Source organism: Thalassophryne amazonica, chromosome 10 (genome assembly GCF_902500255.1).
Source record: "Thalassophryne amazonica chromosome 10, fThaAma1.1, whole genome shotgun sequence".
Taxonomy (NCBI): Eukaryota; Metazoa; Chordata; class Actinopteri; order Batrachoidiformes; family Batrachoididae; genus Thalassophryne; species Thalassophryne amazonica.
The window spans coordinates 106535277-106561974 of NC_047112.1; the positions used below are offsets into that span (position 1 = coordinate 106535277).

The following is a 26698-nucleotide window of genomic DNA, read 5'->3' on the forward strand; positions in this document are numbered from 1 at the left end:
TGTCAGTTGTCCAGGTGGTTTCCATAGTAGAGAAGGTAACTAGGGATCCTGTCCTTAGGGTGAACTCATTTCTGTCTCAAGGTGTTAACTGGTTTAAAGTAAACTGGGATTTGGTGCTGTCTGAAGATCCTCTGTAGTTTTTCCCCTACTCCTGCTAAATAAGGGAGAGACACTCCTCTTCTTCTTGTCTCCGTCTCCTGTCTATCTGGTCTCTTTGTTCTCTGGGACTTCTGCACTTTGTCCAGGGACCATCGTTGGTACCCACATACTGTGAGGGCTTTCCGGACAAGTTGTTGTTCTTTAGCCCTTCCCTCTGCAGTTGTGGGCACCTGTAGGGCTCTGTGTTGAAGAGTCCTGATCACCCCGAGCTTGTGTTCAAGGGGGTGGTTTAAGCCAAAGAGCAGATATTTGTCAGTGTGAGTGGGTTTTCTTCTCTACTACTTCCTTCAGCTACTTCATGTTCTCAACTGTGAAGCACCTGACTGTCCTGTACAACCCAGTTTGCCTTCCTGTCTGAATACATTCATTTTATGTTTGTAAAATTGCAATGTAAAAACAGGGAAATACACCACTACCTCAGTTTTGATTCATTGACATTTACATTTACTGTTACCTACCTTTTGTGCGTAATTTTAGGGACCTCGTAGTACCATATCACCCCAATAGAGCGCTTCGCTCTCAGACTGCAGGCTTACTTGTAGTTCCTAGGGTTTGTAAGAGTAGAATGGGAGGCAAAGCCTTCAGCTTTCAGGCTCCTCTCCTGTGGAACCAGCTCCCAATTCAGATCAGGGAGACAGACACCCTCTCTACTTTTAAGATTAGGCTTAAAACTTTCCTTTTTGCTAAAGCTTATAGTTAGGGCTGGATCAGGTGACCCTGAACCATCCCTTAGTTATGCTACTATAGACTTAGACTGCTGGGGGGTTCCCATGATGCAATGAGTGTTTCTTTCTCCTTTTGCTCTGTATGCACCACTCTGCATTTAATCATTAGTGATTGATCTCTGCTCCCCTCCACAGCATGTCTTTTTCCTGGTTCTCTTCCTCAGCCCCAACCAGTCCCAGCAGAAGACTGCCCCTCCCTGAGCCTGGTTCTGCTGGAGGTTTCTTCCTGTTAAAAGGGAGTTTTTCCTTCCCACTGTCGCCAAGTGCTTGCTCACAGGGCGTCGTTTTGACCGTTGGGGTTTTTACGTAATTACTGTATGGCCTTGCCTTACAATATAAAGCTCCTTGGGGAAACTGTTTGCTGTGATTTGGCGCTATATAAATAAAATTGATTGATTAATTGATAGAGCAACAGACTCTTTTTCCAGGCTAAGTGAAGATCTTCTAAATTAGTGAGACGCCATTTCCTCTCCAACTTATGGGTTATCTGCTTTAAGCTGTGAGTTTGTGAGTTATACCACGGAGTCAGGCACTTCTGATTTAAGGCTCTCTTTTTCAGAGGAGCTACAGCATCCAAAGTTGTCCTCAATGAGGATATAAAACTACTGACGAGATAATCTATCTCACTCACAGAGTTTAGGTAGCTACTCTGCACTGTGTTGGTATATGGCATTAGAGAACATAAAGAAGGAATCATATCCTTAAACCTAGTTACAGCGCTTCTGAAAGACTTCTACTGTAATGAAACTTATTCCCCACTGCTGGGTAGTCCATCAGAGTAAATGTAAATGTTATTAAGAAATGATCAGACAGAAGGGGGTTTTCAGGGAATACTGTTAAGTCTTCAGTTTCCATACCATAAGTCAGAGCAAGATCTAACGTATGATTAAAGTGGCGGGTGGACTCATTTACATTTTGACCAAAGCCAATGGAGTCTAACAATAGATTAAATGCAGTGTTGAGGCTGTCATTCTCAGCATCTGTGTGGATGTTAAAATCGCCCACTATAATTATCTTATCTGAGCTAAGCACTAAGTCAGACAAAAGTTCTGAAAATTCACAGCGAAACTCACAGTAACGACCAGGAGGACGATAGATAACAACAAATAAAACTGGTTTTTGGGACTTCCAATTTTGATGGACAAGACTAAGAGTCAAGCTTTCAAATGAATTAAAGCTCTGTCTGGGTTTTTGATTAATTAATAAGCTGGAATGGAAGATTGCTGCTAATCCTCCGCCTCGGCCCGTGCTACGAGCGTTCTGGCAGTTAGTGTGACTCGGGGGTGTTGACTCATTTAAACTAACATATTCATCCTGCTGTAACCAGGTTTCTGTTAGGCAGAATAAATCAATATGTTGATCAATTATTATATCATTTACTAACAGGGACTTAGAAGAGAGAGACCTAATGTTTAATAGACCACATTTAACTGTTTTAGTCTGTGGTGCAGTTGAAGGTGCTATATTATTTTTTCTTTTTGAATTTTTATGCTTAAATAGATTTTTACTGGTTATTGGTGGTCTGGGAGCAGGCACCGTCTCTGCGGGGATGGGGTAATGAGGGGATGGCAGGGGGAGAGAAGCTGCAGAGAGGTGAGTAAGACTACAACTCTGCTTCCTGGTCCCAACCCTGGATAGTCACATGAGTGAACGAAGTTGGCGGAGGTAATAAAATAAAATGTTTGCATCTATAACCCAATGGATGTCACTTTGTGCACTGTTAAGCATCAGTCCTGAGTTTCATTGTTATTTTTTTGGTCTGAATAAATCTACTTCATCTCAGTCTCATGTTGTTCGTTGCTCCAACATGAATCACATTCATTCACATTTTGTTGGATTTCATGTTTTCACTCACTTTAATTAAAACACAAAGCACACCCAAAGCAACAACAGTTCAGACGATCCACCCATCGTAGGTAACAACTCAAAAACAATGAATGCTCTCATCTCATTAAATCAAATTAAAAGAACATATAAAGAGGATGAACTGATGACTTTGGTGTGAACCTTGACGCGTCAGATAGACATTCAAAATAAATATTCCATAAATGTGCTTTCTACCTGCTAGATGTTTAGTGGATGCTTAAAAGCTCCTCTGTGGTCTTTCTGAAACATCACCATGCCTACTCTGGTATGTCATCTGGTGTAAGATAATATCTGTACTAATTCCTTATTTTATGTTAGTTATCAAGTATTTGCTTGTGTTATCTGTTTTTGAAGTGCCCGAAACCTGGTTCAAAGTCTTAACAGAGAGTTAAGTTTAACTCTTTTAAAAAAAATGGACTGGCCACTTGAATTTTCAGTAGGCGGCCAAGTAGGAGTCATTTGAAGAATTACACAGGGGTCAAAATTTAAAAATGTTCCAATCATACTGAATGGTATTCCATATTATTTGTCTGATCATAAAGACTTCAAAAAGATATAGTTTAGACCATCTATCAATGAACTGTATGGAGTTATGGGGTAAAAAAAAATAGCAAATATGGTGAGAAAGGTCAATTTCAGTTTGTACTGGGGTCAACAGTTAAAGTTACTCCAATTTTGGAAAAAGTTGTGCAAATTAGTGGTTGAGCAAATAGAGTTGTTAAAAGCAATAGTTTGCACCATCTATTATGCTAAGTTATCATATTACAGAGTAATATTTGTTATATCCTATTGAAATAAATGGTAAATGGACTGCATTTATATAGCGCTTTTCCATCTGCATGAGACGCTTAAAGCGCTTTACAATAATGCCTCACATTCACCCCGATGTCAGGGTCCTGCCATATAAGGTGCTCACTACACACCGGGAACAATAGGGGATTAAGGACCTTGCCTAAGGGCCCTTAGAGATTTTCCAGTCAGGCAGAGATTTGAACCGAGGATCTTCCGGTCTCAAGCCCAACACCTTAACCACTGTTGAATCCAAGATGCCAACATTGTTTGACCTTTACTGTGGACACCAAACTTTCAACACAGTCAAAACACAGTAAAACAGAGAACAAAAATTACTAGACTGAGGTTTGATCACTGAATAAGACACAGCTTCTGTCTTAAAAAGGTAAACTGACAAATATGTGCAGGTTTTCATATAATAAAAAAATGCAGAAAATCCAGTTCAGATAGATAGATAGATAGATTATTGGGTATTATTCATAGGGGACGGTATAGGTAGATATTGTACGGTAGGTGGCGATATGCAGCAACAGATTGGTATTGCAATCCGCAAAAACGAAGAAGAGAAAGAAGGAGTGACGTCACTTAGTAAGGTGGCATGCACATTTATTTATTTATCGCTGTATTTGCTTTAATTTTCCGTGTCAGTGGGAAAAAAAACTTAACATTTGAGCTACAACTATTCATAAGTACAAGTTTATGCGACGAAAAATAAACATGCACAGTAACATAGGAGGAGGCGGACCCCACTGGTGCCCCGCCTCCTCCGCGTTACTTCCTTGTTGACAGTGTGCGTCAGAAAAAGGCGCGTAAATGTGGAGGCTGTTTGATTGATCTGTGTAGGCCCACAGAGGCCTGTCTGTAAGTCAAACTGAGAACATTTATGTCCGTTGTTATGGCGTGTAAAAGAGGAGCTCTGATTGTTCTGGAGGGAGTGGATAAAGCGGGGAAAAGCACGCAGTGCAAGAAGCTGGTGGCGGTGCTGCAGCGGAGCGGCAGAGCGGCGGAGCTGCTGCGGTTCCCCGGTGAGTCTCTGCTTCTAACACACCGGATTACGTTTGCTAACATCTACATGGTTTTCCTTTATAAAGGGGTTATTTTACACAGTTTTCCAGCAAGATCGGATTGTGTCTTACAAAATGTTAACCATAAAACCTAAATTAAAAACTGTAGCCCGACTCATCTGTCACAGTTGACAGACAAATGAAAATTATAGACTTCCCTCATCTTTCTAAGTAGAACTTGCACAATCAGGGACTGACTAAATACTTTTTGGCCCCACTGTATAGTGTGTTAGGTTTTTTTTTCCAAATAAAGTCAAACAATGTGCAATCAATAATTTGGTTTTGGTATCTAGATGTAAAGACAGAGCTGCATATGTGAGCCTTGATATTCCTTTAGTCTTCGTAATTAACACAGGATCATGTCCCATTTCTCCATAAATGATCCAGCATACAGGTGTCTGAGTGTTGAGGACCACAGTAGCTGGAGAAGGCCAAGGGGATGCCCATGTTTCACCTGGCTGAGGCAGATACATGGTTATTTTAGAGATGTGGGAATGGAGTGGTTGTTTGCCTGTGTGGTTGTCATCCAGGACCCAAGACGGTCATTGGTGCATGCTCCACCAGCGTTTACTTGACTTGATGGAGCTCCCAAACATTTTTTTTATTCGGAAATGTTAACATATTGAAGCGCGGCTGCCGTATTCAGTCTGCCTTAATGGTACCGGAGTGGTTGTTTGCCTGTGTGGTTGTCATCCAGGACCCAAGACGGAACCTTCCAAATATTTTTTTTATTCTGAAATGTTAACATATTGAAGTGTTGCTGCTGTATTCAGTCTGCCTTAATGGTACCAGCAGCAGGACATGACATAAATCCCTTTGCAACTACTGTTGTAATTTCTTTTGAGGTTTCCTAACAATTGGAGTAAAATTTAAGGAGCATCTTGTGTTTTGGTCTTTAGAAATAAGAACCCCTAAATATGTAACTTTTTCTTTAATTGGAATCTTGCAGATAGTGTGTATATTACAGTCTTTTATAGGCAACAGTTCACATTTGTTTATGTTTAGATAAAGGCCATAAGCTTTTGAGAAATCCTTAATTACATCCAGGGTGACTGATGTCTGACTTTCATTTTTCAAGAACAATGTGGTATCATCAGAAAATTGACTAATAATGATATCTCAACCTACAATAGAAATAACTTGGACAGCACTATTATGGATGTAGATGGAGAGAATTTGTGTGCAAAGCAGAAATAAGTAAGGGGAGATTAGGCAACCTTGGCAAATACCTTGTTTCACATTAAATCTCGGGGTTGTGCCATTTTTCATTTTGATAGAACTATGTTGAAAAATATTAGACTTTATAGTAGTGTTACAGGCTTAGCCTGTCAACTTAAGAGGATGGCCTTGTGGGTAATGTATGCATAAAGCCCACATTGTGTTGTGGCAAATGAAGTGCTCTTAAGCTCCTCCTCCCTTAGGCAAAGTGTGTGGTTCATTTTTTAAAATTGTATTATTATTATGAGCGGGACCAGAGCAGGTGTTTTAGCGTCTGCGATGGAAGTGCATGTCCAGCCTGCAGCGGTCAGTTTTAAGTGTCTATCCGACTCAAACTTTACAGCTTGCTACCAGCCTGAAGCTGTGGAACGTTTGTGTTGCTGAGTTTGAGCAATAAAGTCCAAGTTCAAGTAAGACGCTGCACCATGCACGCCAGCGTTAACCAGACCAATAAAGCCAGTTACCAGCTACAACGAGTCACGGCTGGGTAAACCAGAGGTCTCTCTGCCACGGTTAAGAGCCAGAGTCTGGAAGGGGGTAGCAGTATCTTAAAAAGAAAATTTACATCTCTAAAGACAAAGTGGGCGATGCCTGTCACTTTAAATGGAAAGGAGCCCTGATAAGGACAGACCTACGTGTCTGTGGAGAAACAAGCTAAGGATCTAATATGCGTACCTGCCAACATTTGAATTTACCAGTGTGTGACACCCAAGGGTGTGAAGCATAACTAGGGGGGTCCAGGGGCGTCCCCGGACCCACACAAATGTGGGACAAATGGACATTCTGCACACGCTCATTTGGGACATGGGGGTAAATACCGGGACTGTCCCGCCCAATGCAGGATAGTTGGCAGCGCTGAATGTGTAGATTCTGTACAAAAAAAATCTGGGTGCATGCACTGGTACCACACATAGCTGCATCTACCGCCTCGAGTCCTGGATGGCAACCACCAAGGCAGACAACCAGTGCACCTCCACCACTCTATAACCATCTATCTACCACAGCCAGGTGGAACACGGGCATGTTGTTGGCCCACAGAAATGCTCCACACGGCCAAAATGTCCTCACTGACAATCCACGTGATGCTCTTCATCTTAGTCCCCTGAGTAAATGCTTGTTTGAAATAACATCACTCCAGCAGTACCCAAGGATCCTCGTTTTTCTGATCTTCAGGTGGGGTGATGTGCTCCAAAGCTTGAATATATTCAGGGTCTTATTTGCACAGTCAGAACTGGTTTGTGGTTGCCCCAAATATATAAATAGATTCCAGCTGGTGACATCACGATATGACTTCAAAATAATCAGCTATTTTGAGATGTTTTCATTCGAAATCTTTTTAAATCTGAGAATTATTTGGGAAATTGCTGCTTTTATCTGAGAAATCCTGCAGGGGTTTCATAATAATATGTGTGTTTTGTTGAAGCACTGGCACTGAGGCTGTCTGTTTTCTTTTTTTAAAGACAGGACCACCACCATTGGGAAGGTTATCAGCTCCTACCTGGAGAAGAAGAGTGATCTGGAGGACCACAGTGTGCACCTGCTCTTCTCTGCAAACCGCTGGGAACTCGTGTAAGACGCTTTGTCATGTGGGAAAAAGTTTGTCAGGTCCTTCAGCATTTAAGTGTGTGTGAGGTGTGATCTACACTCAGGCTAAAACCCACACAGTCAGGAATCATGCAGTCACCTGAAAGAAACCACTTCTTTTATTTCTGTGGTATATCACAAAAATTGCAGAGAATTTTATTGCTGGAAAAGTATTTATTTAGGATTTGGTGGCAAATACAGTGAGGTATTTCTGGGCTAGACCTTCATCCACACACCAGGTTTGGTGGGAACGGGGCCGAGAACCTTTGTCCATGAACCAGAAGATAATTTTAACCTAATCAGTACTGCTTAAGGGGGATTAAATGATACTTAAAATCCAGCCTCACTTGGACTATATATAAATGTATGGTGTCCATCCCACGTAGGTATGGGGTCAGTGAAGGATTATATGGGGTCAACACTTAAAAATGCCTCAATATTGAGAAATAAAAGTAAGTCTCTTTGGCTGCTCCCTTGTTTTCACTCGGGGTTGCCACAGCAGATCTGAGGTGGATCTGCATGTTGATTTGGCACAAGTTTTACACCAGATGCACTTCTGATGCAACTCCATATTGCATGGAGGAATGGGCAGGGGTGGGGTTTGAACTAGGAACCTTCCAGTTTTCTCTGGGCCCCTCCCCAATCGGACCGGGAGTGACATGTTTAGCCGCATGTTCTCCTTGAATTGCTGGCTGTCTGAGTGGTGTCCAAAAAATGAGGTGGGCTTCATAGATAATTGGCAAAGCTTCTGGGGAAAACCTGGTCTTGTTAGGAGAGACGGCATCCATCCCACTTTGGATGGAGCAGCTCTCATTTCTAGAAATCTGGCCAATTTTCTTAAATCCTCCAAACCGTGACAATCAATCAATCAATCAATTTTTTTTTATATAGCGCCAAATCACAACAAACAGTTGCCCCAAGGCGCTTTATATTGTAAGGCAAGGCCATACAATAATTATGTAAAACCCCAACGGTCAAAACGACCCCCTATGAGCAAGCACTTGGCTACAGTGGGAAGGAAAAACTCCCTTTTAACAGGAAGAAACCTCCAGCAGAACCAGGCTCAGGGAGGGGCAGTCTTCTGCTGGGACTGGTTGGGGCTGAGGGAGAGAACCAGGAAAAAGACATGCTGTGGAGGGGAGCAGAGCTCGATCACTAATGATTAAATGCAGAGTGGTGCATACAGAGCAAAAAGAGAAAGAAACAGTGCATCATGGGAACCCTCCAGCAGTCTAAGTCTATAGCAGCATAACTAAGGGATGGTTCAGGGTCACCTGATCCAGCCCTAACTATAAGCTTGAGCAAAAAGGAAAGTTTTAAGCCTAATCTTAAAAGTAGAGAGGGTGTCTGTCTCCCTGATCTGAATTGGGAGCTGGTTCCACAGGAGAGGAGCCTGAAAGCTGAAGGCTCTGCCTCCCATTCTACTCTTACAAACCCTAGGAACTACAAGTAAGCCTGCAGTCTGAGAGCGAAGCGCTCTGTTGGGGTGATATGGTACTACGAGGTCCCTAAGATAAGATGGGACCTGATTATTCAAAACCTTATAAGTAAGAAGAAGAATTTTAAATTCTATTCTAGAATTAACAGGAAGCCAATGAAGAGAGGCCAATATGGGTGAGATATGCTCTCTCCTTCTAGTCCCTGTCAGTACTCTAGCTGCAGCATTTTGAATTAACTGAAGGCTTTTTAGGGAACTTTTAGGACAACCTGATAATAATGAATTACAATAGTCCAGCCTAGAGGAAATAAATGCATGAATTAGTTTTTCAGCATCACTCTGAGACAAGACCTTTCTAATTTTAGAGATATTGCGTAAATGCAAAAAAGCAGTCCTACATATTTGTTTAATATGCGCTTTGAATGACATATCCTGATCAAAAATGACTCCAAGATTTCTCACAGTATTACTAGAGGTCAGGGTAATGCCATCCAGAGTAAGGATCTGGTTAGACACCATGTTTCTAAGATTTGTGGGGCCAAGTACAATAACTTCAGTTTTATCTGAGTTTAAAAGCAGGAAATTAGAGGTCATCCATGTCTTTATGTCTGTAAGACAATCCTGCAGTTTAGCTAATTGGTGTGTGTCCTCTGGCTTCATGGATAGATAAAGCTGGGTATCATCTGCGTAACAATGAAAATTTAAGCAATACCGTCTAATAATACTGCCTAAGGGAAGCATGTATAAAGTGAATAAAATTGGTCCTAGCACAGAACCTTGTGGAACTCCATAATTAACCTTAGTCTGTGAAGAAGATTCCCCATTTACATGAACAAATTGTAATCTATTAGACAAATATGATTCAAACCACCGCAGCGCAGTGCCTTTAATACCTGTGGCATGCTCTAATCTCTGTAATAAAATTTTATGGCCAACAGTATCAAAAGCAGCACTGAGGTCTAACAGAACAAGCACAGAGATGAGTCCACTGTCTGAGGCCATAAGAAGATCATTTGTAACCTTCACTAATGCTGTTTCTGTACTATGATGAATTCTAAACCTGACTGAAACTCTTCAAATAGACCATTCCTCTGCAGATGATCAGTTAGCTGTTTTACAACTACCCTTTCAAGAATTTTTGAGAGAAAAGGAAGTTTGGAGATTGGCCTATAATTAGCTAAGATAGCTGGGTCAAGTGATGGCTTTTTAAGTAATGGTTTAATTACTGCCACCTTAAAAGCCTGTGGTACATAGCCAACTAATAAAGATAGATTGATCATATTTAAGATCGAAGCATTAAATAATGGTAGGGCTTCCTTGAGCAGCCTGGTAGGAATGGGGTCTAATAGACATGTTGATGGTTTTGGATGAAGTAACTAATGAAAATAACTATAACAGAACAATAATAACAGAACAATATGAGAGAAAGAGTCTAACCAAATACCGGCATCACTGAAAGCAGCCAAAGATAACGATACGTCTTTGGGATGGTTATGAGTAATTTTTTCTCTAATAGTTAAAATTTTGTTAGCAAAGAAAGTCATGAAGTCATTACTAGTTAAAGTTAATGGAATACTCAGCTCAATAGAGCTTTGACTCTTTGTCAGCCTGGCTACAGTGCTGAAACGAAACCTGGGGTTGTTCTTATTTTCTTCAATTAGTGATGAGTAGTAAGATGTCCTAGCTTTACGGAGGGCTTTCTTATAGAGCAACAGACTCTTTTTCCAGGCTAAATGAAGATCTTCTAAATTAGTGAGATGCCATTTCCTCTCCAACTTACGGGTTATCTGCTTTAAGCTGCGAGTTTGTGAGTTATACCACGGAGTCAGGCACTTCTGATTTAAAGCTCTCTTTTTCAGAGGAGCTACAGCATCCAAAGTTGTCTTCAATGAGGATGTAAAACTATTGACGAGATACTCTATCTCACTTACAGAGTTTAGGTAGCTACTCTGCACTGTGTTGGTATATGGCATTAGAGAACATAAAGAAGGAATCATATCCTTAAACCTAGTTACAGCGCTTTCTGAAAGACTTCTAGTGTAATGAAACTTATTCCCCACTACTGGGTAGTCCATCAGAGTAAATGTAAATGTTATTAAGAAATGATCAGACAGAAGGGAGTTTTCAGGGAATACTGTTAAGTCTTCTATTTCCATACCATAAGTCAGAACAAGATCTAAGATATGATTAAAGTGGTGGGTGGACTCATTTACATTTTGAGCAAAGCCAATAGAGTCTAATAATAGATTAAATGCAGTGTTGAGGCTGTCATTCTCAGCATCTGTGTTGATGTTAAAATCGCCCACTATAATTATCTTATCTGAGCTAAGCACTAAGTCAGACAAAAGGTCTGAAAATTCACAGAGAAACTCACAGTAACGACCAGGTGGACGATAGATAATAACAAATAAAACTGGTTTTTGGGACTTCCAATTTGGATGGACAAGACTAAGAGTCAAGCTTTCAAATGAATTAAAGCTCTGTCTGGGTTTTTGATTAATTAATAAGCTGGAATGGAAGATTGCTGCTAATCCTCCGCCTCGGCCCGTGCTACGAGCATTCTGACAGTTAGTGTGACTCGGGGGTGTTGACTCATTTAAACTAACATATTCATCCTGCTGTAACCAGGTTTCTGTAAGGCAGAATAAATCAATATGTTGATCAATTATTATATCATTTACCAACAGGGACTTAGAAGAGAGAGACCTAATGTTTAATAGACCACATTTAACTGTTTTAGTCTGTGGTGCAGTTGAAGGTGCTATATTATTTTTTCTTTTTGAATTTTTATGCTTAAATAGATTTTTTACTGGTTATTGGTGGTCTGGGAGCAGGCACCGTCTCTACGGGGATGGGGTAATGAGGGGATGGCAGGGGGAGAGAAGCTGCAGAGAGGTGCGTAAGACTACAACTCTGCTTCCTGGTCCCAACCCTGGATAGTCACGGTTTGGAGGATTTAAGAAAATTGGCCAGATTTCTAGAAATGAGAGCTGCTCCATCCAAAGTGGGATGGATGCCGTCTCTCCTAACAAGACCAGGTTTTCCCCAGAAGCTTTGCCAATTATCTATGAAGCCCACCTCATTTTTTGGACACCACTCAGACAGCCAGCAATTCAAGGAGAACATGCGGCTAAACATGTCACTCCCGGTCCGATTGGGGAGGGGCCCAGAGAAAACTACAGAGTCCGACATTGTTTTTGCAAAGTTACACACCGATTCAATGTTAATTTTAGTGACCTCCGATTGGCGTAACCGGGTGTCATTACTGCCGACGTGAATTACAATCTTACCAAATTTATGCTTAGCCTTAGCCAGCAGTTTCAAATTTCCTTCAGTGTCGCCTGCTCTGGCCCCCGGAAGACAATTGACTATGGTTGCTGGTGTCGCTAACTTCACATTTCTCAAACAGAGTCGCCAATAACCAGAGTTTGATCCTCGGTGGGTGTGTCGCCGAGTGGGGAAAAACGGTTAGAAATGTGAACGGGTTGGCGGTGTACACTGGGCTTCTGTTTAGAACTACGCTTCCTCCTCACAGTCACCCAGTCGGCCTGCTTTCCCGGCTGCTCGGGATCTGCCAGAGGGGAACTAACGGCGGCTAAGCTACCTTGGTCCGCACCGACTACAGGGGCCTGGCTAGCTGTAGAATATTCCACGGTGCGGAGCCGAGTCTCCAATTCGCCCAGCCTGGCCTCCAAAGCTACGAATAAGCTACACTTATTACAAGTACCATTACTGCTAAAGGAGGCCGAGGAATAACTAAACATTTCACACCCAGAGCAGAAAAGTGCGGGAGAGACAGGAGAAGCCGCCATGCTAAATCGGCTAAGAGCTAGTAGCTGGGCTAAGCTAGCGGATTCCTAAAAACACGCAAAGTGAATAATGTGTAAATAATTTAGAGGTGATTCAGCAGAGGGAGTGCTTTAGTTAAGGCACGTTAAGATTACACTGGGGAAACAAATCGTTATCTAGATAACTAGATCAGTCTAACTGCGCAGATTAAACAGCTAACAGATAAAGCAAAACACCGCTGTGCTCCGGAACAGGAAGTGATACAATACCGCAGTGAGAGCCAACCACCAGTAGAGGCAAGCAAGAGCCTCCTATCCAGGGTTGGGACCAGGAAGCATAGTTGTAGTCTTACACACCTCTCTGCAGCTTCTCTCCCCCTGCCATCCCCTCATTACCCCATCCCCGTAGAGACGGTGCCTGCTCCCAGACCACCAATAACCAGCAAAAATCTATTTAAGCATAAAAATTCAAAAAGAAAAAATAATATAGCACCTTCAACTGCACCACAGACTAAAACAGTTAAATGTGGTCTATTAAACATTAGGTCTCTCTCTTCTAAGTCCCTGTTAGTAAATGATATAATAATTGATCAACATATTGATTTATTCTGCCTTACAGAAACCTGGTTACAGCAGGATGAATATGTTATTTTAAATGAGTCAACACCCCAGAGTCACACTAACTGCCAGAACGCTCGTAGCACGGGCCGAGGCGGAGGATTAGCAGCAATCTTCCACTCCAGCTTATTAATTAATCAAAAACCCAGACAGAGCTTTAATTCATTTGAAAGCTTGACTCTTAGTCTTGTCCATCCAAATTGGAAGTCCCAAAAACCAGTTTTATTTGTTGTCATCTATCGTCCTCCTGGTCGTTACTGTGAGTTTCTCTGTGAATTTTCAGACCTTTTGTCTGACTTAGTGCTTAGCTCAGATAAGATAATTATAGTGGCCGATTTTAACATCCACATAGATGCTGAGAATGACAGCCTCAACACTGCATTTAATCTATTATTAGACTCAATTGGCTTTGCTCAAAATGTAAATGAGTCCACCCACCACTTTAATCATATCTTAGATCTTGTTCTGACTTATGGTATGGAAATTGAAGACTTAACAGTATTCCCTGAAAACTCCCTTCTGTCTGATCATTTCTTAATAACATTTACATTTACTCTGATGGACTACCCAGCAGTGGGGAATAAGTTTCATTACACTAGAAGTCTTTCAGAAAGCACTGTAACTAATTTTAAGGATATGATTCCTTCTTTATGTTCTCTAATGCCATATACCAACACAGTGCAGAGTAGCTACCTAAACTCTGTAAGTGAGATAGAGTATCTCGTCAATAGTTTTACATCCTCATTGAAGACAACTTTGGATGCTGTAGCTCCTCTGAAAAAGAGAGCTTTAAATCAGAAGTGCCTGACTCCGTGGTATAACTCACAAACTCGCAGCTTAAAGCAGATAACCCGTAAGTTGGAGAGGAAATGGCGTCTCACTAATTTAGAAGATCTTCACTTAGCCTGGAAAAAGAGTCTGTTGCTCTATAAAAAAGCCCTCCGTAAAGCTAGGACATCTTACTACTCATCACTAATTGAAGAAAATAAGAACAACCCCAGGTTTCTTTTCAGCACTGTAGCCAGGCTGACAGAGTCAGAGCTCTATTGAGCCGAGTATTCCTTTAACTTTAACTAGTAATGACTTCATGACTTTCTTTGCTAATAAAATTTTAACTATTAAAGAAAAAATTACTCATAACCATCCCAAAGACGTATCGTTATCTTTGGCTGCTTTCAGTGATGCCGGTATTTGGTTAGACTCTTTCTCTCAGATTGTTCTGTCTGAGTTATTTTCATTAGTTACTTCATCCATACCATCAACATGTCTATTAGACCCCATTCCTACCAGGCTGCTCAAGGAAGCCCTACCATTATTTAATGCTTCGATCTTAAATATGATCAATCTATCTTTATTAGTTGGCTATGTACCACAGGCTTTTAAGGTGGCAGTAATTAAACCATTACTTAAAAAGCCATCACTTGACCCAGCTATCTTAGCTGGGTCAATCTTAGGCCAATCTCCAACCTTCCTTTTCTCTCAAAAATTCTTGAAAGGGTAGTTGTACAACAGCTAACTGATCATCTGCAGAGGAATGGTCTATTTGAAGAGTTTCAGTCAGGTTTTAGAATTCATCATAGTACAGAAACAGCATTAGTGCAGGTTACAAATGAGCTTCTTATGGCCTCAGACAGTGGACTCATCTCTGTGCTTGTTCTGTTAGACCTCAGTGCTGCTTTTGATACTGTTGACCATAAAATTTTATTACAGAGATAGGAGCATGCCATAGGTATTAAAAGCACTGCGCTGCGGTGGTTTGAATCATATTTATCTAATAGATTACAATTTGTTCATGTAAATGGGGAATCTTCTTCACAGACTAAGGTTAATTATGGAGTTCCACAAGGTTCTGTGCTAGGACCAATTTTATTCACTTTATACATGCTTCCCTTAGGCAGTATTATTAGACGGCATTGCTTAAATTTTCATTGTTACGCAGATGATACCCAGCTTTATCTATCCATGAAGCCAGAGGACACACACCAATTAGCTAAACTGCAGGATTGTCTTACAGACATAAGGACATGGACGACCTCTAATTTCCTGCTTTTAAACTCAGATAAAACTGAAGTTATTGTACTTGGCTCCACAAATCTTAGAAACATGGTGTCTAATGAGATCCTTACTCTGGATGGCATTACCCTGACCTCTAGTAATACTGTGAGAAATCTTGGAGTCATTTTTGATCAGGATATGTCATTCAAAGCGCATATTAAACAAATATGTAAGACTGCTTTTTTGCATTTACGCAATATCTTTAAAATTAGAAAGGTCTTGTCTCAGAGTGATGCTGAAAAACTAATTCATGCATTTATTTCCTCTAGGCTGGACTATTGTAATTCATTATTATCAGGTTGTCCTAAAAGTTCCCTGAAAAGCCTTCAGTTAATTCAAAATGCTGCAGCTAGAGTACTGACGGGGACTAGAAGGAGAGAGCATATCTCACCCATATTGGCCTCTCTTCATTGGCTTCCTGTTAATTCTAGAATAGAATTTAAAATTCTTCTTCTTACTTATAAGGGTTTGAATAATCAGGTCCCATCTTAGGGACCTCATAGTACCATATCACCCCAATAGAGTGCTTCGCTCTCAGACTGCAGGCTTACTTGTAGTTCCTAGGGTTTATAAGAGTAGAATGGGAGGCAGAGCCTTCAGCTTTCAGGCTCCTCTCCTGTGGAACCAGCTCCCAATTCGGATCAGGGAGACAGACACCCTCTCTACTTTTAAGATTAGGCTTAAAACTTTCCTTTTTGCTAAAGCTTACAGTTAGGGCTGGATCAGGTGACCCTGAACCATCCCTTAGTTATGCTGCTATAGACTTAGACTGCTGGGGGGTTCCCATGATGCACTGAGTGTTTCTTTCTCTTTTTGCTCTGTATGCACCACTCTGCATTTAATCATTAGTGACTGATCTCTGCTCCCCTCCACAGCATGTCTTTTTCCTGGTTCTCTCCCTCAGCCCCAACCAGTCTCAGCAGAAGACTGCCCCTCCCTGAGCCTGGTTCTGCTGGAGGTTTCTTCCTGTTAAAAGGGAGTTTTTCCTTCCCACTGTCGCCAAGTGCTTGCTCACAGGGGGTCGTTTTGACCGTTGGGGTTTTTCCGTAATTTTTGTATGGCCTTGCCTTACAATATAAGCGCCTTGGGGCAACTGTTTGTTGTGATTTGGCGCTATATAAATAAAGTTGATTTGATTTGATTTGGACTGTGATGATGTTAAATCTGTAATACAGTGATGTTTAATGGGATGGCCTCATTGGACAAAAATCACACTTAAAATTGACAACATATTGAACGCAGTCTGGCATGACACATCAAAAACACCACGAAACGAGCTGTAAGCACACAAACTCCATCCAACGTGAATGATGAGAGATAAATCAATTCACTCACACACTCATCTTCAACCATTATACTCGGGGAGCTACGACCACAACCTTTGTGAGTTGGGGTACACCCTGGACAGGACAGCAGTCTGTCACAGGGCCACATATCGACAAACACACTGTAGGCCATGGTATACTGAGGCCTGACGCTGGATTGTAAGTGCTGTTTAGTCCCCTTAAATGGTACCGAGACCAGCAAAGCCAAGGACTACCTGGGAGGAGTAGGGTGAACAAATAGTTTGTTTATTTATCTTGTGTCACGTCTCAAAATTCACAATTTATACATTTAAATTATACCATTTTTGTCACTTTTCATTCCAATTGAATCAAAATACTAGAGCAGCAGTTTGTGTTAATGTTGTTAATGTCACAAGACTGTCGATATTTTATAAATAATAGTCTGCATGAGCTGTAGCCTGCATGTCATCTGCAGTATCACTAAAGCTGCTGTGATCCACAGGCCGTTGATGAAGAAGAAGCTTGAACAAGGCATTACTCTGGTTGTGGACAGGTACGCCTTCTCCGGAGTTGCCTTCACCAGTGCCAAGCCGGTGAGTATTAACGATGACAAGGAGCCTGTGAAGAGACCAACAGTTAGTCTGACTACAGTCTCCTCCAGGGCTTCTGTTTGGACTGGTGCATGAAACCTGACGTGGGGCTGCCAAAGCCGGATCTCGTCCTGTTCCTGCAGCTCAGTCCGAGTGAGGCGGCTCTCAGAGGCCAGTTTGGACAAGAGAGATATGAAGACAGCAAGTTCCAACAAGAAGTTCAAAACAAATTTGTACAGCTGATGGAGGATCCATCAGTCAAGTGGCAGGTATGAGGTCATCTATTAATCCCGTCCATCAAACTGACGGTGTGGAAAGCAGCTCCTGATCTGTGCGTCTCTTTTGTCTTTTAGATTATCGATGCTTCTCAGAGCATTGAGACTGTGCACACAGACATCACAAATCATAGCATGAACGCCATCGACACAGCTCAGTTTCAGCCGCTGGGAGAGCTGTGGAAGTAAACACGGACCACTCTGGATAACCTTCTTACAACAAGAAAGCTACATTTTATTATTTATTTTTTTTTCAACAAGCAACTTTCATCACCAGGACCTTGCGTCTGTCTTTATTTTATATTCTGGTCACTGTGTACGTTAAAAGATGCCATCACAGCTCAGCATTCACTGGTCATTCCTGTGCTCCCCAGAACTCAACATTTCAGAGCTGAATATGCTGCTGTTTTTACAGATACTGTGCCCTCCCAAAGTATTGGAACACTTGGTATTTATGAAACATTTTTATTTTGTTTATGCCATTTAAAATACAAAAAATAAAAATTATCTTCCTTAAACAACTCATAGCAAATCTCTACAACTTGATATAAATTAATTAAAAATAGAAATGCCAAGATGATGGGGTGCATAAATAATTGGCCACTTTGGTATAATACCTGTAAATAATTGGTTTAATTGCCAGTTTTCTTCAGACAAGTCAGGGGATGGATACATGAACATTTACAAGTCATTGAATATGTCTTGGACTTTATTTAGATCAGTTATGAAGAAATACAAACAGTATGGCACTCTGGTAAATCTGCATGGAGTACAGTTCTCAAAAACTGAGTGACTGTGCAAGAAGGAGAAGAGTGAGGAAAGCCACCAAGACAACCCAGAAGTTGTTACAGGCTTCTGTGGCTGTGATTGGAGAAATTGTGCACAGTGCAAGTTTTGTATTTTGTGTCCCCAGTTAAACAGCTTCATGATGAAGTGGTATTGAGGAGGATTTTCTTAAAAAGAAGACCTCAAAGTTAATTTGCCAGAAGGTACATCTGAGATGCAAGCCTAGATTTGCACACTCAGTTTTTGAGAACTGTCTACTCCACAGATTTACCATAGAGTGCCACACTGTTTGTATTTCGTAATAACTGATGCGAATAAAGTCCAAGACAAATTCATTGACTTGGAAATGTTCATGTATCCATCCCCTGATTTGTGTGAAGAAAACTGCCAATAAAACTGATTATTGACAGGTATTATACTGAAGTGTTACATTATTTATGCAACCCATTACCCTGGCTTTTATATTTGTAATTAATCTACATCCAGTTGTAGAAATTTGTTTCAGTTTGAGTTTAAGAAAGAAATTTTTTTATTTTTTGTATTTTCTGCATATGAAATGGAAAATTAAAATGTGTGAAATACCAAGTCTCCCAATACTTATGGAAGACACTGTACTTACAGACTGACTCGGTTAATCCTGTGCTTGAGCTGCTAGTCAACACAGCAAATGTCTTACTTTATGATAAATAAAATGCACATTTTGAATTTTGCCCAGGTTTTTTTTTTTCCCACTTAAAGGTGTAGTCCATGTTGATTTTCAGCAAAATTACCAAAATTTACTTTACACTGAAATTAGTGATGGCACAGTAACTTTTTCATGTCTGATATGATACAGGTAGTGGAACCTTTATAGGTTTAACCTTTATAGCCAATACAGATGGCTTTTTACAACTCTAACTGTGAAACAAATATTCTACTCCTCTTCGGCTGCAACTCTAAGTTGTGTCACATCCACAAGTTCATAGATGAAACAGCCATTGTTGGAGTCATCAGGGATGACAGAGAGGATTACAAGAGCCAAGTGATGGACTTTGCTGCCTGGTGTCACACAAACCATCTACAGCTCAACACCTCAAAGACAAAGGAGCTGGTCATTGACTTTGGGAAGTCCAGACTAAGACCGACCGGTTGTGATCGAGGGAGTTGAGGTGGAGGCTGTGGATTCCCACAAGTACTTTCGGCTGTGTTTGGACAGCAAACTGGACACGGACGACCCACACCAACCACCTGTACAGGAAGGGACAGAGCAGCCTCTACTTTCTGAGGAGGCTGCAGTCTGTGGATGTTCTACCAGTCTGTAGTAGCCAGCGTCTTCTTTTATACTGTGGTGTGCTGGGAGGAAGGACAAACTGCAGGCTGGACAAACTGATCAGGTGGGCTGGCTCTGTGGTTGGCATGAAGCTGGATGCTGGTGATGATGTCAGAGAAAAGAGAACACTGGACACAAACTACTGGACATTATGGACGATCCCAGTTACCCTCTGCACACTGTCATCAGCAACCAGAGGAGCCTCTTCAGCCACAGACTGCTCCATCCCAAGTGCAGGACCAACAGGCTGAAAAACTCCTTTGTCCCTCAGGCCATCAGACTGTACAACTCCTCGCTTAGCAGGAGGAGGAGTAACAGGAAGACAGAGGACAGGAAGGTGAGGAGCAGTAGCAGCCAGTAAACCAGCAGTGAGCAGTATTTCCAGTATTTATATTTGCAAACTGTTTTTTACTTTCACTTTTGATACTCTGTGTGCTTCTAAGCCTGTGTGCTTCTAAGCAATAATGCTGGAACCTCACTTTTCCTGAGGGAGTCTTCCCATGGGATCGATAAAGTTGTGTCTATCTAAAGGAAATATACAAAGCGCACAGCATGAATTGGATGTGCAATACAAAACTCAAGTTGGATGTTTTTTTATTTTAGTTTTGTTTTTCATTTCTGTCTAACCATCCCAAAAATTGTATACCTTTTCTGAAATCAACTCCTGTCACATTTTTAGAAGGAATTTCATGAAACCTGGTACAAGTCCTTGTTATAGGTTGGAAATGCGAATATTATTTGGTTTGAGTTGGGTCCATTTTACCAGGGTTCTAGCCCTTTATTAACAAATCTAGTTTCATGAGTGGGAGCCTGCATTCTGAAATCTCTTCATTTTTGGGAAATTTGGTACAATTCCTTGTTGTCACAGGTTGATAATACACATTATATTGTACAAGATTGACACATTTTGGCAAAGTTATGGCCCTTGAGTAACAAATCTAGACACTGCCAGTTTCATGAGTTGTCTATTCTGAAATCAACAATCACATACCTTGAAATGTTGTCAGAAGCACTTGTACCAAAGCAGCATTTGCCGGTGGGGGATATTGTGCTCTCAGAGCAGTCTTGTGGAAGATTCCACAGTAAATTCCTTTTAAGTTCATTTAATTTAATGACATTTAAAATAATTTGTAGAAAACTTTACTCAGTCAGTACATAGCCACTTTGCTCACCCCCAGCTTCTGTACCACAAATGTTGGAGAAGACGTAGACGTAACTTCATCGCAGCATTTATTTGCTATCAGCTTTAGGGTTTGGTTAAATTTTTATTTATGGCCACTTTTATTCCGTGTTCAAAGTGTACTACAATGATACTTTGGATCCATGATGGTGATACTGACCAAATTTTCAACATGCCATCTGCTGGTTGGAAAACCCAGCTACATCATCTACAGTTTTATGTAGATTATGATTTCCATGATTTTCCTTTATAAATCATTGGTTGCTTGGCTCACACAATTTCAGTTAAATATATCATCTAGCAGACAAACAGTGATATTTGAGAAGTGAAATTAAGTTTATAGGATTTACAGAAAGTGTGCAATAATTGTTTAAACAAGATTAGAAAGGTGCATAAATTTTGGCACCCCCAATAGAAAAAAAAACAGTATTTAGTAGATCCTCCTTTTGCAGAAATAACAGCCTCTAAACGCTTCATATAGTTTCCAGTGAGATTGTGGATTCTGGTTGAAGGTATTTTGGACCATTCTTTACAAAACATCTCAGGTTTGTTGGTTTCCGAGCATGGACAGCCCCGTTAAAATCACACCAGAGTTTCAATAATATTCAGGTCTGGGGACTGAGATGGCCATTCGAGAACGTTGTACTTGTTCCTCTGCATGAATGCCTCAGTAGATTTTGAGAAGTTTATCTTGTCGAAAGATCCAGCCCCGGCGCAGCTTCAACTTTGTCACTGATTCATGAACATTGTTCTCAAGAATCTGCTGATATTGACTGGAATCCATGTGACCCTCAACTTTAACAAGATTCCCAGTACCTGCACTGGCCACACAGCCACACAGCATCATGGAACCACCTCCAAATTTTACTGTAGGTAGCAAGTGTTTTTCTCGGAATGCTATGTTCTTTTTCTGCCATGCATACCACAGCAGCTGTTATTTGGCCATACCTTTGTTATGGCCAAATAACTCAATTTTAGTTTCATCAGTCCACAGCACCTTATTCCAAAATTAAGCTGGCTTGTCCAAATATGCTTTAGCATACCTCAAGCGACTGTGGCGTGTACGCAGAAAAGGCTTCCTCTGCATTACAGCATCTCCTTGTGCAAAGTGCACTGTATAGTTGAACGATGCACAGAGACACTATCTGCAGCAAGATCATGTTGTAGGTCTTTGGAGCAGGTCTGTGGGTTGACTATGACTGTTCTCACCATCCTTCGCTTCAGTTTATCTGAGATTTTTCTTGGCCTGCCACTTCGGGCCTTAACTAGTACTGTGCCTGTGGTCTTCCATTTTCTCACTATGTTCCTCACAGTGGAAACTGACAGCTGAAATCTCTGAGATAGCTTTTAGTATCCGTCCCCTAAACCATGATGTTGAACAATCTTTGTTTTCAGGTCATTTGAGAGTTGTTTAGAGGCTCCCATGTTGCCACTCATTATTCGATGCAAAAAGGAGAGACATTTGCAAATGGCCACCTTAAATACCCTTTCTCATGACTGGATTCACCTGTGTGAAGTCAAGGGTCAATGAGCTTACAAAACCAATTTTGTGTTCCAGTAATTAGTGCTAAATGCATTCTAATCAACAAAATGACAAGGGTACCCAAATTTATACACCTGCCTAATTTTGTTTAAATAATTATTGCACTTTCTGCAACTGCTAGAAACTTTATTTCACTTCTCAAATATCAGGGTGTTTGTCTGCTATATATTTAATTGAAATTTCTGATCCCGACAACCAATGATTTATAAAGGAAAATCATGAAAATTATCAGGGGTGCCAAAACTTTTGCATATAACTGAATGACATCACCACAGATAGCGTCTTCTAATTAATTGTATTTCAACCTGTCTGAGTCAAAATTTTTAAGACTACACAAATTGTGATCAAACTCGCAATGTACGAGTGTGAATCTTTTATTTGAATTACAGAATGAAATTATAGTGCTGCAGAAGAACATCTTTTTTATGGCTTAAAAAAAAATCAAAAGGGACTACAAGTTTAATGATGCTCATGTGATGACAGAAGTGTCCTGACATCAAAGAGATATACGATTGTCAAATGTCAGATTTTATTTGGACTTTTTCTCTTACATGTTTGTTTTTGTTTTTTTAATGATCTACATACTTTGATTAAATAATTATTTTCATGAACTAAAGTAGATTTTAAGACTTGGCAAAGATTCTTTGCATGATAGATACAACTTAGTCTGTGGATCAAACAAAATCTGGTTTGTTACAGAGTTGGATTAGTAGCGACAAACTCTTATAAGCCACCAGGCATCATGAACCATTATGTGTCTACATAAACTGTTATGGCAGATTTATTTATGGAGTCAGGGAAAGGCACCATATCACTTCAGAAAAAACACAAAAGTGTTAAAGACTCGAATAGAAACATGGAGATGTGCATACAGATGGTTATCCTGAGCTCCTGTTACCCCTTTGACCAGGCCGTCTCAGAGACTGTGACAAACACACTGACTACACTGGTGCTGGACTGGCTCAAGAGCTCTCCAGTAGTCTCATCTTAGCCTCCCCTTTTGACAGGCAAGATGGAATCTGTCTCCGGCTGTCAAAAACAGCAAGTCCTTGTTCACATGTTCATCACAGGGAAAGGATCTCAAACTCTTCATCCTCTGAATCAAAGAATCTCTCCAACCTGTCGGAGTCTGAGAAATCTGGGAAGGGAAATGTGTTGGACATAAGTAAGGTGGCTGAAAATAAGTTTCAGACTTGAATTGAGGAACACATCTTATTTATTTACCAGGTGTGAGGTTCAGTGCATCCACACTGACCATGTGGGATGGCTGGCTGTCTACAAGTTCAAACATGGGAAGAGCTGCTCTGTTGCAGGAGAGCTGCAAGAAAACACACATCATGATGTGCATGTATCTCCAACCAGCATGAAAACCTATATTTCAGTCATGGTACATATTATCAACAAGGTTGATAAACTAAGGCATAAAAAAACACTCTTCTTTACAAATACCAGCTGGAATTTATAAGGGAAGAATGTGCACATCACATATTCTTATTGAATTTCCTGTATATTCATTTTGTGAACTGTGTCGGCAGCATGGGCCAAGCAGAGGGTCAAATCAAATCAAATCAATTTTATTTATATAGCGCCAAATCACAACAAACAGTTGCCCCAAGGCGCCTTATATTGTAAGGCAAGGCCATACAATAATTACGGAAAAACCCCAACGGTCAAAACGACCCCCTGTAAGCAAGCACTTGGCAACAGTGGGAAGGAAAAACTCCCTTTTAACAGGAAGAAACCTCCTGCAGAACCAGGCTCAGGGAGGGGCAGTCTTCTGCTGGGACTGGTTGGGGCTGAGGGGGAGAACCAGGAAAAAGACATGCTGTGGAGGGGAGCAGAGATCAATCACTAATGATTAAATGCAGAGTGGTGCATACAGAGCAAAAAGAGAAAGAAACACTCAGTGCATCATGGGAACCCCCCAGCAGTCTAAGTCTATAGCAGCATAACTAAGGGATGGTTCAGGGTCACCTGATCCAGCCCTAACTATAAGCTTTAGCAAAAAGGAAAGTTTTAAGCCTAATCTTAAAAGTATCTCCCTGATCTGAATTGGGAGCTGGTTCCAGAGGAGAGGAGCCTGAAAGCTGAAGGCTCTGCCTCCCATTCTACTCTTACAAACCCTAGGAACTACAAGTAAGCCTGCAGTCTGAGAGCAAAGCGCTCTATTGGGGTGATATGGTACTATGAGGTCCCTAAGATAAGATGGGACCTGATTATTCAAAACCTTATAAGTAAGAAGAAGAATTTTAAATTCTATTCTAGAATTAACAGGAAGCCAATGAAGAGAGGCCAATATGGGTGAAATATGCTCTCTCCTTCTAGTCCCTGTTAGCACTCTAGCTGCAGCATTTTGAATTAACTGAAGGCTTTTCAGGGAACTTTTAGGACAACCTGATAATAATGAATTACAATAATCCAGCCTAGAGGAAATAAATGCATGAATTAGTTTTTCAGCATCACTCTGAGACAAGACCTTTCTAATTTTAGAGATATTGCGCAAATGCAAAAAAGCAGTCCTACATATTTGTTTAATATGCGCATTGAATGACATATCCTGATCAAAAATGACTCCAAGATTTCTCACAGTATTACTAGAGGTCAGGGTAATGCCATCCAGAGTAAGGATCTGGTTAGACACCATGTTTCTAAGATTTGTGGGGCCAAGTACAATAACTTCAGTTTTATCTGAGTTTAAAAGCAGGAAATTAGAGGTCATCCATGTCTTTATGTCTGTAAGACAATCCTGCAGTTTAGCTAATTGGTGTGTGTCCTCTGGCTTCATGGATAGATAAAGCTGGGTATCATCTGCATAACAATGAAAATTTAAGCAATGCCGTCTAATAATACTGCCTAAGGGAAACATATATAAAGTGAATAAAATTGGTCCTAGCACAGAACCTTGTGGAACTCCATAATTAACCTTAGTCTGTGAAGAAGATTTCCCATTTACATGAACAAATTGTAATCTATTAGATAAATATGATTCAAACCACCGCAGTGCAGTGCCTTTAATACCTATGGCATGCTCTAATCTCTGTAATAAAATTTTATGGTCAACAGTATCAAAAGCAGCACTGAGGTCTAACAGAACAAGCACAGAGATGAGTCCACTGTCTGAGGCCATAAGAATGCTGTTTCTGTACTATGATCAATTCTAAAACCTGACTGAAACTCTTCAAATAGACCATTCCTCTGCAGATGATCAGTTAGCTGTTTTACAACTACCCTTTCAAGAATTTTTGAGAGAAAAGGAAGGTTGGAGATTGGCCTATAATTAGCTAAGATAGCTGGGTCAAGTGATGGCTTTTTAAGTAATGGTTTAATTACTGCCACCTTAAAAGCCTGTGGTACATAGCCAACTAATAAAGATAGATTGATCATATTTAAGATCGAAGCATTAATTAATGGTAGGGCTTCCTTGAGCAGCCTGGTAGCAATGGGGTCTAATATGGTTTGGAGGAAGTAACTAATGAAAATAACTCAGAACAATCGGAGAGAAAGAGTCTAACCAAATACCGGCATCATTGGAGAACATAAAGAAGGAATCATATCCTTAAACCTAGTTACAGCGCTTTCTGAAAGACTTCTAGTGTAATGAAACTTATTCCCCACTGCTGGGTAGTCCATCAGAGTAAATGTAAATGTTATTAAGAAATGATCAGACAGAAGGGAGTTTTCAGGGAATACTGTTAAGTCTTCAATTTCCATACCATAAGTCAGAACAAGATCTAAGATATGATTAAAGTGGTGGGTGGACTTATTTACATTTTTAGCAAAGCCAATTGAGTCTAACAATAGATTAAATGCAGTGTTGAGGCTGTCATTCTCAGCATCTGTGTGGATGTTAAAATCACCCACTATAATTATCTTATCTGAGCTAAGCACTAAGTCAGACAAAAGGTCTGAAAATTCACAGAGAAACTCACAGTAACGACCAGGTGGACGATAGATAATAACAAAACTGGTTTTTGGGACTTCAATTTGGATGGACAAGACTAAGAGTCAAGCTTTCAAATGAATTAAAGCTCTGTCTGGATTTTTGATTAATTAATAAGCTGGAATGGAAGATTGCTGCTAATCCTCCGCCTCGGCCCGTGCTACGAGCATTCTGGCAGTTAGTGTGACTTGGGGGTGTTGACTCATTTAAACTAACATATTCATCCTGCTGTAACCAGGTTTCTGTAAGGCAGAATAAATCAATATGTTGATCAATTTTTATATCATTTACTAACAGGGACTTAGAAGAGAGAGACCTAATGTTTAATAGACCACATTTAACTGTTAAGAGCTAAGAGCTAAGAGCTAGTAGCTGCACTAAGCTAGCGGATTCCTAAAAACACACAAAGTGAATAATGTGTAAATAATTTAGAGGTGATTCAGCAGAGGGAGTGCTTTAGTTAAGGCACGTGAAGATTACAC

The 26698-nt window shown here is 40.7% G+C and overlaps 2 protein-coding genes across 4 annotated transcripts in view; one reads left to right on the top strand and one right to left on the bottom strand.

Annotated features, from left to right (window-relative positions):
* The window catches only part of dtymk (deoxythymidylate kinase (thymidylate kinase)), a 40818-nt gene extending 23150 nt beyond the window's left edge, over window positions 1-17668 (top strand). For 2 of the 3 annotated variants that reach the window (XM_034180703.1, XM_034180705.1), the window contains 5 exons: window positions 4419-4567; window positions 7285-7393; window positions 17096-17186; window positions 17255-17452; window positions 17537-17668. In XM_034180703.1, coding sequence (XP_034036594.1) covers window positions 4426-4567; window positions 7285-7393; window positions 17096-17186; window positions 17255-17452; window positions 17537-17647 — 651 coding nt within the window. In that variant the 5' untranslated portion in view covers window positions 4419-4425 and the 3' untranslated portion in view covers window positions 17648-17668. Of the gene's footprint in view, window positions 1-4339; window positions 4568-7284; window positions 7394-17095; window positions 17187-17254; window positions 17453-17536 lie in introns of those variants that run through there. The other variant, XM_034180704.1, reaches the window with a different exon arrangement.
* A 5362-nt stretch (window positions 17669-23030) lies between these two features.
* atg4b (autophagy related 4B, cysteine peptidase) overlaps window positions 23031-26698 on the bottom strand; it is an 89759-nt gene continuing 86091 nt past the window's right edge. Inside the window, exons 12-13 of the mRNA XM_034180700.1 lie at window positions 23501-23594; window positions 23031-23414 (exon numbers count right to left, since the gene is read on the bottom strand). Coding sequence (XP_034036591.1) covers window positions 23341-23414; window positions 23501-23594 — 168 coding nt within the window. The 3' untranslated portion in view covers window positions 23031-23340. The remainder of the gene's footprint in view (window positions 23415-23500; window positions 23595-26698) is intronic.